Source organism: Nanorana parkeri, unplaced genomic scaffold (genome assembly GCF_000935625.1).
Source record: "Nanorana parkeri isolate BGI_ZX_2015 unplaced genomic scaffold, ASM93562v1 scaffold14, whole genome shotgun sequence".
NCBI lineage: Eukaryota > Metazoa > Chordata > Amphibia > Anura > Dicroglossidae > Nanorana > Nanorana parkeri.
This window is the reverse complement of record NW_017306282.1, coordinates 1065066-1078001: the sequence shown is the minus strand read 5'-3', so window position 1 is coordinate 1078001 and position 12936 is coordinate 1065066. Positions and strand designations below refer to the sequence as shown.

The following is a 12936-nucleotide window of genomic DNA, read 5'->3' as shown; positions in this document are numbered from 1 at the left end:
ACTTCATATTTACTTGACTGTACATGTTATTTTTTAGTCTTGACGCTAATAAAGAAAGAAAATATGTATAAAAACCATTATACATTTACTTCCAATGAATAGTGCCAACCCTAGGTGCACACCCCAACCCAAGTCTAAGGTAGCCTTTTGGACATTTACCATGTTAAAATGTTATGGTACTTAAAAAAAAAAAATGCAGCTACTGCTTTCAGCCAAATGGATTTTTAAAGAACAAACAAAGCCCTTGTTGTGACTATTATGCCTTTAAACAATAGAATAATACAGTGGTACCTCGTTTCACGAACGCTTCTGTTCGCGAACAATTCAGTTCGCGAACAGGAAGTTCGGCATAATTTTGATTCCGTTCGCGAACTCCACATCAGGTGACGAACACAACCGCAGCCATCTTCCCTGCTCTGACACATGGTCGTCGCTTCCACTAGTCGAGATCGCGGTCTGATCACAGTTTGATTCGGTTAGCGACCAGAATCTTGGAACGAATTAAAGTACCACTGTATATATATATATATTACACTCAGTGACAATTTTGCTTTAAAGAGGACCTGAACCTTGGAAGCTCTGCCCCAAAAGGCAAGCAGATGATATAGTACTAATCACCAGTCGGCATCTGGTCTTTTCCCCATTACATGAATTACCATATAACATTCTGCACTGTGTATCTGTGTGAAGGTGGCCATCTTAATAGTAGCAGGGCTTTGCTTACTTATGTCAGAGCTGCCCCCCTGATGACTGGTGATCTGATGACTGGTGGCGTAATGATCAACCAGCAGCAGGAGAGGTGGAGGAAGTACAGATCCACAGAAAGAATAAAGCAGAAGCATGGAGATCCTAGCACCACAGGAGCTCTTCAAAAACAGCTTCCTCTCCAGCAAGAAGAAGAGTGAGCAGCAAAGTGATATCACCAAATCTCCCTCTGGTGAGGCTAGCAGTCAGAGGCACAGTGCCATAGATTATCTCACCCTGTAGATATACAGCATTGAGGCTCAAGACACAGGAGTGCCTAGACACAGGCAGTGCACTGCTATTTTTTGGAGAAATTTGAGACAAAATGTAGATTTACATGTTATTGCATAGGCACTATTAATATTTCTATATGTTCCCTATAAGATAGCTATCCTCACTTTTTGATAGACAATTTGATAAATCACTTATCAGTAGAAGTTGCTGAAAAGAAGCAGAAGAGACTCTCAGCAGGATGCAGTCTGTTGCACATGCCCATGTTTGTATATTAGAACAAGATTGTCCTTATTACTCAGAAGATAGATGTGTCCATGTATGTTCAGCATTGCTTTATAAAAGTAGCCATGTAAATGTATCTACGTTCTTGGAGTAATCTGCACTATACTCACCAGTGTGAGATTCTCCCTTCATAGCTCTCATAAGCTCATTGGCTCTCTCTTGGCAGTGTAAAGACTCCAATAAATAGAGGACGTAGTCATCAAACATTAGGTGTATGAGGTGGAAAGACCCTGGTATAGGATATGAAAAAATTATTCGTTTTCCTCAAATAACACAATTATCATACTACTGTAAGGCCTCCCAGTATGGTTGTCATGTGAGGAATCACCCAATGATTTCTTGTATTTCTTGGGGACCTTAGTCTGAAAGCTTCCCTTATGTACTTCTCTGCACTGAGAGTCTGACTCATTCAACCTTCCAACTGCATTCTTTGTAATGTAAAATATTATTATTATTACATAGTATTTATATAGCGCCAACAGTTTGCGCAGCGCTTTACAATATAAGGAAGACATTACAATTACAATACAATTCAAGACAAGATGGTAAGGAGGACCCTGCCCCTGAGGGCTTACAATCTAAAAGAGGAATAAATAGAAATAGAATAAAAAGAAACCTCAGCAACTCATAATAAGCTTGAGAAGTAGCCCCCAATAGATATAAATGGTATATTTAAAGCAACTGACCCTTCCAGATCAACCAATTTGAGCATAATTAGATGATGGGACATCTCTGCAAAACTACGGGACAGATAACCTCACTTCAACAAGGTCTTAGCTCCCCGTAAATTGTACCTATGGGGATAACACTAACTTTAAAATGATCTTGTCTAGCAAAGTTAGGGGGCAGATTATCGTAAAAAAGGTCTAATTTCCATGTATATTGTAATCCTGTAATGACAACAACCCATCCAAATATCTTAATGTCCTGGTCCTGCACTCAGTCCTTTTTCTCTCCTCATCTTTAAAAAAAAATGTATATAATTAGTAAGGTTGAAGTTTGAAGTGATAGCCTTTCTCCACCTTTCAGTGGCAGGCCTTGGTTAATGCAAGATGTCATCTTTCTGTGCAGTTATATTGTACTCTATGTATTCTCTTGACCTGGTATTATCTGCTTCTAGGTCAACCTCAATAAGAAGAGAGTGTGGTCAACCTTTTTTGAATGCACCTTCTCTTTGGGATTTATACACTATGCTGACACAATAGTTTAACTATTCTTCTGTTGAGTGTGTTTTTTCTTGAAAAACATACAATTTAAACAAAAAAGTTTTTATTAGCTGGTGAATTATTTAGAATGGAATGATCCTTTAAAGTTACCCTGCTATTTTCCCATGCAGGGCAAAGCAAGGGAATTGCTTTGATGGAAGCTCCACCAGCTGGAGGAGAACTCCCTCCACATACTCATTTGAGTGCCTGAGTAGCCAATATGTCACATGCTCTTCATATCCACTACAAAGTATTCCTCTTCATTCCCAGAGCAGTGGGGTAGCCAAGGTAAGGTGAGAATATGCTGCTGGTTGGGCAGACTAAACCAAGCAATATAACCCATTCAAGCATGGCTTGCTGCAGTTGGGTAGATAAGGGAGGTAACAATTATTTTTGGTTGTTGAAAGCAATGTATATTACAGAAAGAAACATTTCTAACATACTCATATCTGGTTGTTCCCTTTCACATCAATTAAAAGGATGCAGTTTTTTAGACACATACACTGAATCTGGTGACCAGATTGAGAAGGTGGTCACAATGGGTGTTAGTTGGCATGCAAGTCATTGAAGGACAGGCACCTGCCTCACCAACAATAATTCTAAGCCTTAATATGTTTTCAAAAATACAGTTAATAATGCTGGATATGTCAGCTACCAATCAGGAGTTTGACTATTTTCGGTGCTACATTTTTATCTGTATAGTATTATGACATAATCGCAAAACTAATTTTTAGTAACATGCAAAATAGCTACAGTATGACTATAGTATAGAAAAAAATTCTAAAAGAGTTAGAAATATACCAAAAAGCTTTCTACACGGGCTAGAATCATACCAAAACTTGGAGCACTGTGCAATGTCATATCCCGAATGACTCTTGTACCGAAGCAAGACCAAATTAAAAGGAACTGCTGTGCCACTCTCTTCAGTGAGCCGGGTTTTTTGGATGCTACCTACAAAAGTAAGAACAGTAAATTACATTTTGTTGGAAGGGTATTGTAACATTTATTTTATCGAGGTAAATGTGTATGTGGAGAAAGACTTTAGCGCTGTGTGAGCTCTGAGTAGACCCACTTGGAGGTAACAATGGTCACTTTTGTATTATCTGGCTCCAGCAAGCAAATGGAAGAGCAGAGGTGAAGGGAGAGTAAGTACAAGCAGCAAAAGAGCCAGCATACTAAAGGTTCACTTTAAAGTGTATGTAACTGTAACAGTGCATTTCCCTTATTTGCTCCATTTTGGTCTCTTAACAATACTATTAAATGTTTAGTTATATCAGTTTTTAAGTGTAAAAATACATGTTGATTTTGCCAGAAATGAGCTGCCAGCTTTGATCGGGTATTCTGACAGGTGCCGCCGGCACTTGTCAGAATACAATGTGGACAGCAGGATTCCTATGCTGCACACTGTTTTTGTTGATGGAGGAATTGGGTCAATTGTTTTCGTTCAGCCAGTGGGTTGAACGAAAAAAATTGATAGGAGTATGGCCAGCCTTAGATGTGATGCACACTGAAATTCTAAGAATCATGTGGAAAGTGAGATGGAGCTCCAGAGAGAAAACTGGAGGATGAAATTGAAAAACATAATTCGTCTTTAAATTGTTTGTCTCTTACGACAATCTGTAATCCTCTTTGCACTAAAAGACCTCTCTTGAAGTATGTGAAGTGATGGTAAAAACAAAATACTTTAAAGAAGTGTAGGAGTATAGGGAACTGATGGTAGTGGCAGAACTGCATTCATGTTCATATTATTTGACATATGTTTGCACTGATTAATCAATTACCCAAAAAATACCATGCTCAATGAGGATGAGATAAAGAGGTGGGGAAGTGGGACATCTGCCCCCCGGCCCAGTACTAATAAAACATGTTGAGCAGGTGGCCCCTAAGTGGAGATATTTCACCATTCATACATTGATCAGAGCAGGACCCACGGTCACCAACAGCTTCTAAACATTAAATAGCTACCTTATTAGGACCTAGAATCACAGTACCTGGCAGAGGGAAGCCTTCCAGAACCAACTTACCTTGAGGATCTGAGATGTCGTGTGGTTAAATGCCAAGAACTGCAAAGGAAACTAATGCTAAAAAATGTGGAAAGGTTTGCCACAATAAACCATTCCCTTTGGGAATATCCACCATTTACCATGCCCACCAATCAATGCAGCACCATTGCACATTCTGAATGGTAAACGTTATTCAGTCCAGAGAAATACATCCTTACTATGAAATGGCTTGTTGGCTGTGTTTTCTCCTTTGCCCAAAGGTTCCCAGTCTTCCCTTGCCTAAGCTGATGGAACCCATAGCAGTTTGCTTTGGTTGTGTTTAATTTTTTTTTTAACAAGAACTGTGTACACAAAGTCTAATGCACCTTAAAACTGCATGATAATAATAACAATGAAGGAGAAGGAGAGGGAGAAGGTAAAGGATAATTAAGGAGAAGAAGAAAATATGGAAACTTACTCTCACAACACACCGGTCTACCATGGAATCCAGCCAATCAATGTAAGCTTCTATTGGAGATTGTTCTTCTAATAAATGATCAAATTCCTGGTACACTGCAGAAACAAGAGGTTAATCAAAATCTGGTAATACGCACTAAATCACAGATATCTTTTTAACCTAAACATGAAGGGTGGATTATTGTCATTGTTGGCTGAAGCCACCAATCAAAATCTAGATGAAAAAATGCCAGCTGATTAAGTGGTATAACTAAGCAATACAGATATGTTTAATTGAATGTTTCATAAATCAACTTGAGTCATCAAGGACAGTCTACAATTAATATAGCAGGGTTTATACCATGTTAGCTATTCAAGAAAGCGGTAAGTTAAAAAATGTAAGTGATGCCCTTGATTGGCTGTTAAGGTTTTTAAAGACGCAAGCTTTTGAGCCATGTCGGGCTTTTTCATCAGGCATCTCTGGCAGCCAAGAAAATGTATTGTTTTATATTGCTGAACTTTCTGCTATGATATTAAAATGTAGGGTTGAGAGCTGCAAGCCTCACAGCCCTACCGCAATCTTCAGAATGTGATATATTTAAAATAAAACAGCAGAGAATAGTAATTTGGATTTAAGGATTTAATCACAGGAATAGTCAACTTTGAAAATTGTTGGAATGGAGATATGGGAATCTGCTATTGATGACTTGTTTTTGAAGATGCAGGTTTCAGTGCTATCATCTCTATATTTGCTTCATTACTTAGTCAATGACCATGCAGGAGCCTGCAGACAAAAAAGTGTTGGGTCACTTGACCTGCATGCTTTTTCAGTACAGTATTGTTGACCTGCCACCTTTAAAAACAAACCAAATTTTGACAAGTTCCCTTTGATCTCAAGAATGTCCCTGAACAGCAGCAAGCCTGAGCAGTGTGACTATAAAAGGAAACAACCTCTACTTCTTCATCAAGTCCCTACCTGAATGGACTATCCTATTGATATCACCAGTCTCAATACTCATCAATGGGCCATTGAAGGTCAGTTCTGCAGTCTGGTGGCGTGGTGGAACGTAACGCAGAAGTAGGTGTTCCTAGGACACACTGGGGTTAATTTATTAAAGGGAAATAGGCTTCTCCCTTTGCAAGGGGATTTTCCTTTAGCTTAGTAAATGTGGTGAAAATTCAAAGAATACTCAATCACAAGCATGGAAAATCAAAAAACTGTATTTTTCCTTGCATGTGATTGGATGTTGGAAGTCAGCAGAGCTTCATCTCAATTATTAAGCTAAAGGGACAATTCCCTTCTAAACCCCACTGAGTCCTCAGTCAAACATGCTTTGTTAAATTCCCTGGTCCTGTTGGCACCAATGGGTTCTTAATGAGCTTAATGGGTTCTAAAAGTTGTATACATATAAATAGGTATATTTACAAAATAGCCACCACTATCAGTAACAGCTATTTAAAGTAACAGATTTTCTAGCCAGATGCAGTTTGTAAGTCCACCTGACTGTCACAATCAAGCAGTACACATGCCAACATCCTCAAATCTTACACTGGACAATGAGCTTCCTGTGCTCATCTCTGGAATCTTCTATAGTATACAGACTCTGTTTGGTAATGCTATTAAGATCAACATTCCTCCAGTCTTCCAACATCTGAAATGTGATATCTGCGCTGTGTATCACTGTCCGTGATGCCTGCAATCCACACGAAAACCAGCGGTCAGAACAGACAAGGTTCATTATACAGGGTTCATGCTGTGCAAATATTGTTCAAACAAAAACACAAGTTGGTGCATAGACATGGTATTGCTGAGTACCGATATGAAAAAAAAAGCCAGGTATACAATATTTACTATCAACCTCTTGTATAAAAATTGCCTGTTATGTCCATAGTAACCAAGCAGACATTTACATGGTAGAAGCACAGCTATAATCACTATTGATTAAGCACTAAGATTACACTTGTCTGGTGCATTAACGAATAGACATTAAAGCATATTATGTAACCTGTTAACGTGCGTTATGTTAAGGCAGCCCAATTATTTTGAACGGGCTGCAGACACACCCCAACAAGGTCCTAAAAAGTTCTGCCCCCTTTTCAGGAATGTAATGCACAGCAGCATACACTAGTACGTTACCATGTGTTGCAACGCATATATGTTGCATTAGTGCATTGGGGTGCCATTCAAAATGTATAGCACCACAACAAACTAATGCTTGCAAGGTGCAGCACCACACATTACCCCAACACAAAGAAGTGATTACTGCCTTAGTACTTAATGCAGTGCAGTACATGGCAGCACAGGTGTCTTGCCCCAGTGCTTTGGGGTGCCATTCAACAGATATACAGTATATACAGCACATATAAGAGAGAGAGAATATATATTTCTGCAGAATACTCACTTGACACAGGTGGTTTAGAGATGTCTGTCGTCTAAGGATTTGTGAGAACCTTTTAGACACTATAACGGTGATAAAATAAAATAAAAAGTATTATAATAACTGTAGACTTTTTGTGATAGAACTAATAAATATTTTTACATTGCATTACAATATTTCTTCCAATGCAATTTATCATTTCATCCACAGGTACCATCTAAGCTTTTGAGGTGGAGATGCCACAGGACATGAGAAGAGGGGTTAAGTCTTTCCTTCACCGTGTCTTGCATTTTCCAAAGCATACAGAATAATTATAATACCCATTTTCACCAGTACTACACAACCAAAACACCATTTAACAAAATGAATAATGTGTCAGAGGACCACAGACCATTGCAGTGTTATAATACCACATTGCATGAATAGATTCACACTCTTGGTTTCCCACAAAATGGAACCCCATGTTCAGTACTCGATTGGTGTTCCTTTGGACCTTGTAGCAGCTGCCATAACTCCACATGTGGTGTACATGTAGACATCAGTGTGTCATGCCCAAAGTTGATGGGAGAGTGCTCTCATCTATGGATGTTTAATTTAAATCCATCCCAAATAAGTTACGCCACACTCATCATTATGGTATCAGAGTTGGGGATTAATTGGACCAGACAACATTTTGTTCAGTCATCGATGGCCCTGCTCTGAAATTGAATTCATGGTTTAACAGTGATATAAGTACACTATCCATCTCCGGTCACCTGCTATTATCTCCCATTGTTCCTTCCAGTATTGATTGATATACTGTATGTAATACTGTATATTTTGTCTCTTTTTATTAATATCTTGTTCTGTATATTTTCTTGCACCGTTTCTTTCATTAACCCCTTCGTGACTGACGACGTGCTTCCCGGGCTCCATTGCCCCTCCTACGGGCCCGGGACCGGCTTCCGTGGTGTCCACGGGGAGCTGGGGAGGAGATGGACGAACCTTCGTTCATGGATCCCCTTCCCGTTTTATGGGACCGGGAGCGATGCAGATTGCATCACTTCCAGTCCCATAGCTGGCAGTGCTGGGCTCCGGAAGCCCAGCTATAAGCTATTGAAGTGCAATCTTTAGTGTAATTATTTGGAGTGTAAAGGTGACACTGGGGGTCTTTTGGGTACTGATGTTTGTCACCATTTCACGGACGCACGCAATTTTTTACCTGGGCATGTTGGGTATCTATTTACTCGTTGTAACCTCATCTTTTAGATTTTATTTACAAAATTGGTATTTTATTGTGTTTTGAGGCATTTGTCACAAAATTTTGGGGGTTTGATAAGAAGCTGCGCAAATATCGTGCAACATAAAAATTTGCAACGGCAAACATTTTATTCTACAGGGTCTTGGCTTTCAGAAAATATATAATGTTTGGGGGTTTTAAGTAATTTCCAGGCTTAAAATGTGTAATATAACATGGGTGCAAAAAATGAAAAAAGGCCTCAGTCATGAAGGGGTTAAAGGATGATCTTAAAAAATCGTTAAGCTTATCCTTACGCTATCCGAACTTAAAGTATCCTTGCCTCTGTGAAGAGCGCTACTGTATAGTGAATCCTGTCATATTCCTGAGAGGACAGCGGTATCATAGGCATTGTTTAAGTGTTTTACATTGTCACATCATTTGTTGGGCACGGTCTGTGTTTTAGTTAAAATCACGTGGTGGCGTCCCGAGGAACCTGGTGACCATAAGCCCACAAGTTTGCGCCACACGACAAGAACCACCGTCTCCATGTTTCTCCGCTGTATATGCATCTCAGTACTGATTAATGTGTCTTGTACCCTATATGCTGTAAAAATGTAATAAAAACTTTGAAACGAAATTCAATGATTATATATAATGATATAACTATAACAAAAAAAACACGTGGCGGCAGCGAACGTTTGGTGTGTAAAGGGTTAACTGTGGAGTTAACCAACCCTGGTGACGATCGCTCTCAGTCTGCTGGCCTGAGATTGTCGTTCCGTGAGCTGGGAAATCTCTGTGCAGGGTGAAGCTGAGAATGGTATCGCAATATGCATACAGAACGATGAATCCTTACAATATAATATAAAGAAACCCGCAAGGTTGTATTCTAACAAAACAAATGCTCACAGTGCAAAAGCCAAACTTTCCCAGAGACATTTACAGGCAGTCCCCGGGTTACAAACAAGATTGGTTCTATAGGTTTGTTCTTAAGTTGAATTTGTATGTAAGTTGGAACAGGTACATTTTTTAAGTGTAACTCCAGCCACATTTTTTTTTCTTGTTTTGGATAGCATAGGAAAGGGTTTACCACTTGTAAAGTTTGTTTTGCTGTGTGTGCCCCTGTTCAGAAGATTTCACCTCACTTTCTGTCCCTGTGACAATTGGATTTTGAACATTTTGGGTTGTTGTGGAAACAAGGATTGGTGATAAAGCTTCAGTAGAGACACCTTTTTGCCATGATAATTCTTACAGGAGTGAATTTCCCTTCCTAGGGGTAGATTTCCTCTCACTTCCTGTTGTCTCAAGGACAGGAAGTGAGATTAAATCTTTCTAATGAGGATACAGACAGCAGTAAAAACTTCACAGTGACCCAGAAGAAGAGGTGGGCATCCCGCGTCTGCACGTCTAACAAGAGCCAACTTCCTGTAATGTACATACAGTACTACGAACCAGACCCAAAAAGGCGGGCACTCCTCGTCTGCACGAGCGCGGTAGCATTACAACTACCCCTGCTGTACAGTAATAGCCTCCGTTTGTAAGTAGAAGTCGTATGTAAGTCGGATGTATGTAACTCGGGGAATGCCGGTATATATATAGCTGAGTAGGTCAAAATCATCACGATGCAAAAGATACATCCATTTTGTGATATACAATCTGTGCCATCTTTCAGCATAATGGAGTGGAAGGGGTGGTTATACAAGCAGTTGTCTATCATTGTACCAGAAATCATCTTCTATCCCAATCCAAGCAAATTATATAAAAAATGGTTAACGGCTTATCTAAAAACCATATGATCCTCTTCTACTTCCTATATTTTTAATATCAAGTGCTTTTGATAATTATTACAATGCTCAAAGAAAATCATTTTTCATTGACTTTAATTATTTCTCCTTTGTCTTTTCGCCATTAACATGCTGCACCATAAATCATGTTAAATAATACACATGTATAATGCACATTAACCCAGAAGTGACACCGTCCAAGCTCACGCTCTTGATCCCCGGCTAATCCTTTTTCTTAATTACAGGATGACAGTGAACAGCTTTTCTCAATGGAGAGTGCATGAATGCTTTGAAATGAGAAAGGATTAGTTTGCAGGTGATGGTCTTGGTTCTCTGCGGTGCGCTAGCGGTTGGAGTACGATAGAGAGTAGGTAGCCTGCTGGGCCAGAGTCATTTGATAACGTCCCTTGCTGCATTTTAATAATAATCTGCCGCTTTTGTACTTGTGCATAAAATAAAAGCCTTTTTAGCATAGAAAAACATGGATTATCGCAGGCTAGAAAAAAAGACATAATTAAGTACACTACACCTTTCTTCATAGAGAAAAGCTATTCAAAAATAGTTTAATTAGAGAGCAGCTTCAGCAGGACACAGAAATGTCACAATTGCACTAAAGTTAAAAGTCTACTTGGTGTACTTATATCTCAGTTTATTATCATCACTTAAAGCAAGATTCAACAGGCTTTTCACAGTGCTTCAAGAGAGAATGCAGCCACTTATCACATGGCGCTAGGCCTAGACGGGTGCTTATGGGAATGCGTGGCTTGCAGTTTCACGGGCACGGATCACTGATCACAACATTATCATTACTGCCAATAAACTTTTCTTGTCAACTGATTAGGTTTTAAGTGGACCTTTAATAAAATGTACACTTCACAGGACTCAGTTAGGCATATGTTTGCATAGCTTCTTTGCTATCTGCAGTTTTTTTAGTATTCTGACAGCTGCTGCCATCAAAATAATTTAAAAAAAAAAAACAGCATAGGAATGCATAGCTAGATTGTAATTGGCTATTTCAATTTGCAATATCCAATAGCAAGCTGGCTATTGCACCCGCCCTCTGCTGCTGTCAATCACTAGAAGAGGACCTGATGGAGAACTTCAGGTCCCCCTGATTGACAGCAGCAGCGGGTGGGTGCAATAGCTAGTTTGCTATTGGCTATTGCAAAGGGAAATAGCCAATAGGAATCTAGCTATGCTGCTATACTGGGGGGGTTTTCTGACTGACAGCGGCCGGTGGCTCTGATGTCAGAAAAAAAAAACCAGAGCAGGGAAAGGTTTACTCTGCTCGTTCGAGCAGAGTAAAACTTTCCGGGAGAAAGTGTTTCTCTCCTGGGCGGCCCGGGAGTCGCTATCTAATAGCGGGAGACTCCCAGGGTCCGGGAGAGTTGGGATGTCTGCAATTAGCAAAGCTCATACTCCCTGCTTATTTAAGAGCTCTCACTCTGACTCAGCAGGGGGTCTGCCGGGCCTCTGCAGAGGGACCACTGCTTCAACACAGCAGAGACAGTATTTTCTACTCAGGCTGTGGCTGCTTTTTAAAGAAAACCAACTGTAAGCCTTTGCACAACTTTTGTTTTATGCACCTTAAATTATATTTAACAAGATATAAACTAAAGCACAGAACAGTGATGAATAAAAAAAAAACAAGTGGACAAGAAGCAGAGGCATGTTGGGATTTTTACTTAAAGCACAGCTGGAGGGCCAGATTTGTCCACCCCTGCCAGGTTTGTCCACCCCTAGACAAAAATGAGCACTTAATCTTTGCAGTGTAGGAGTAGCCCCACTGCAAGGGTTAAGATTTCATTTGCCCCGGAGTTATTTTAGTTCAATTGGGCTTTAAGAAAAGGATTTTCCTTTTTTTGGGGGGTAAATGAGTATCCCTCTGCAGACACTTAAAATATATTTTTACACACCCATAACAAGAAATCACAAACTGAATCAATACCTACGCTCAAATTTGATATTTCGTAGATTTTCTGGAAGGTCGTGCAAAGCTACTTTCAACCATTCGTCCAGCTGTTTCGCAAATTTCCTTATCACTTGCGTCAAACTGAAAGGAGCAAAGTATAAACACAATTATTTATCAGTAATGATAATGATATGAACACAATTTTTTATCAGTAATGATACTTTATGGTATAACATTCCATAAAGTACAAGCACCATTGGATCTACCCCTGTGAAGCTAACAGTACCAGAGCACGCAATCACAGGCCACAGACCCAGATAAAAGGACAAGTTTCTAATTGGTTTGGTGAGACAACTATGCATGTGCTAAGAACTGAACATTTTATGACTAGTATGACTCATAGCACTTATGGATTGCCCAATGGCCAAAATGTAATTGCTGACCTGTGCATGTGGCAGTATGTTTTTATAGCCCGACTGAACTTTCAACTTGACACAGAGAAATACATTCCAGGTTTATGAAAAGAAAAGTTGTTCAAAGTCTTACAATTCGCTTAAAAAGCAGCCACATCCTGAGTAGGAAAGCCTGTCCCCTATCAGAATTCTGCAGAGAAGGACCCTTGTTCTCTGTGTAAAAGCAGAGGTCTCTCTGCATACGTTGAACACGCCCATGAGTCAGAGCCAAAGCTCACCAATCAGCAGGGTGCGTAGGGAGCAAGAGTCCTTCTCTTAAACATACTA

General features: G+C 39.7%; 1 protein-coding gene across 1 annotated transcript in view; it reads right to left on the bottom strand.

Moving 5' to 3' along the window:
• RFX4 (regulatory factor X4) overlaps window positions 1-12936 on the bottom strand; it is an 86011-nt gene that overhangs the window by 22872 nt on the left and 50203 nt on the right. The window contains exons 9-14 of the mRNA XM_018557933.1: window positions 12237-12337; window positions 7306-7364; window positions 6453-6597; window positions 4926-5020; window positions 3299-3416; window positions 1362-1490 (exon numbers count right to left, since the gene is read on the bottom strand). Coding sequence (XP_018413435.1) covers window positions 1362-1490; window positions 3299-3416; window positions 4926-5020; window positions 6453-6597; window positions 7306-7364; window positions 12237-12337 — 647 coding nt within the window. The remainder of the gene's footprint in view (window positions 1-1361; window positions 1491-3298; window positions 3417-4925; window positions 5021-6452; window positions 6598-7305; window positions 7365-12236; window positions 12338-12936) is intronic.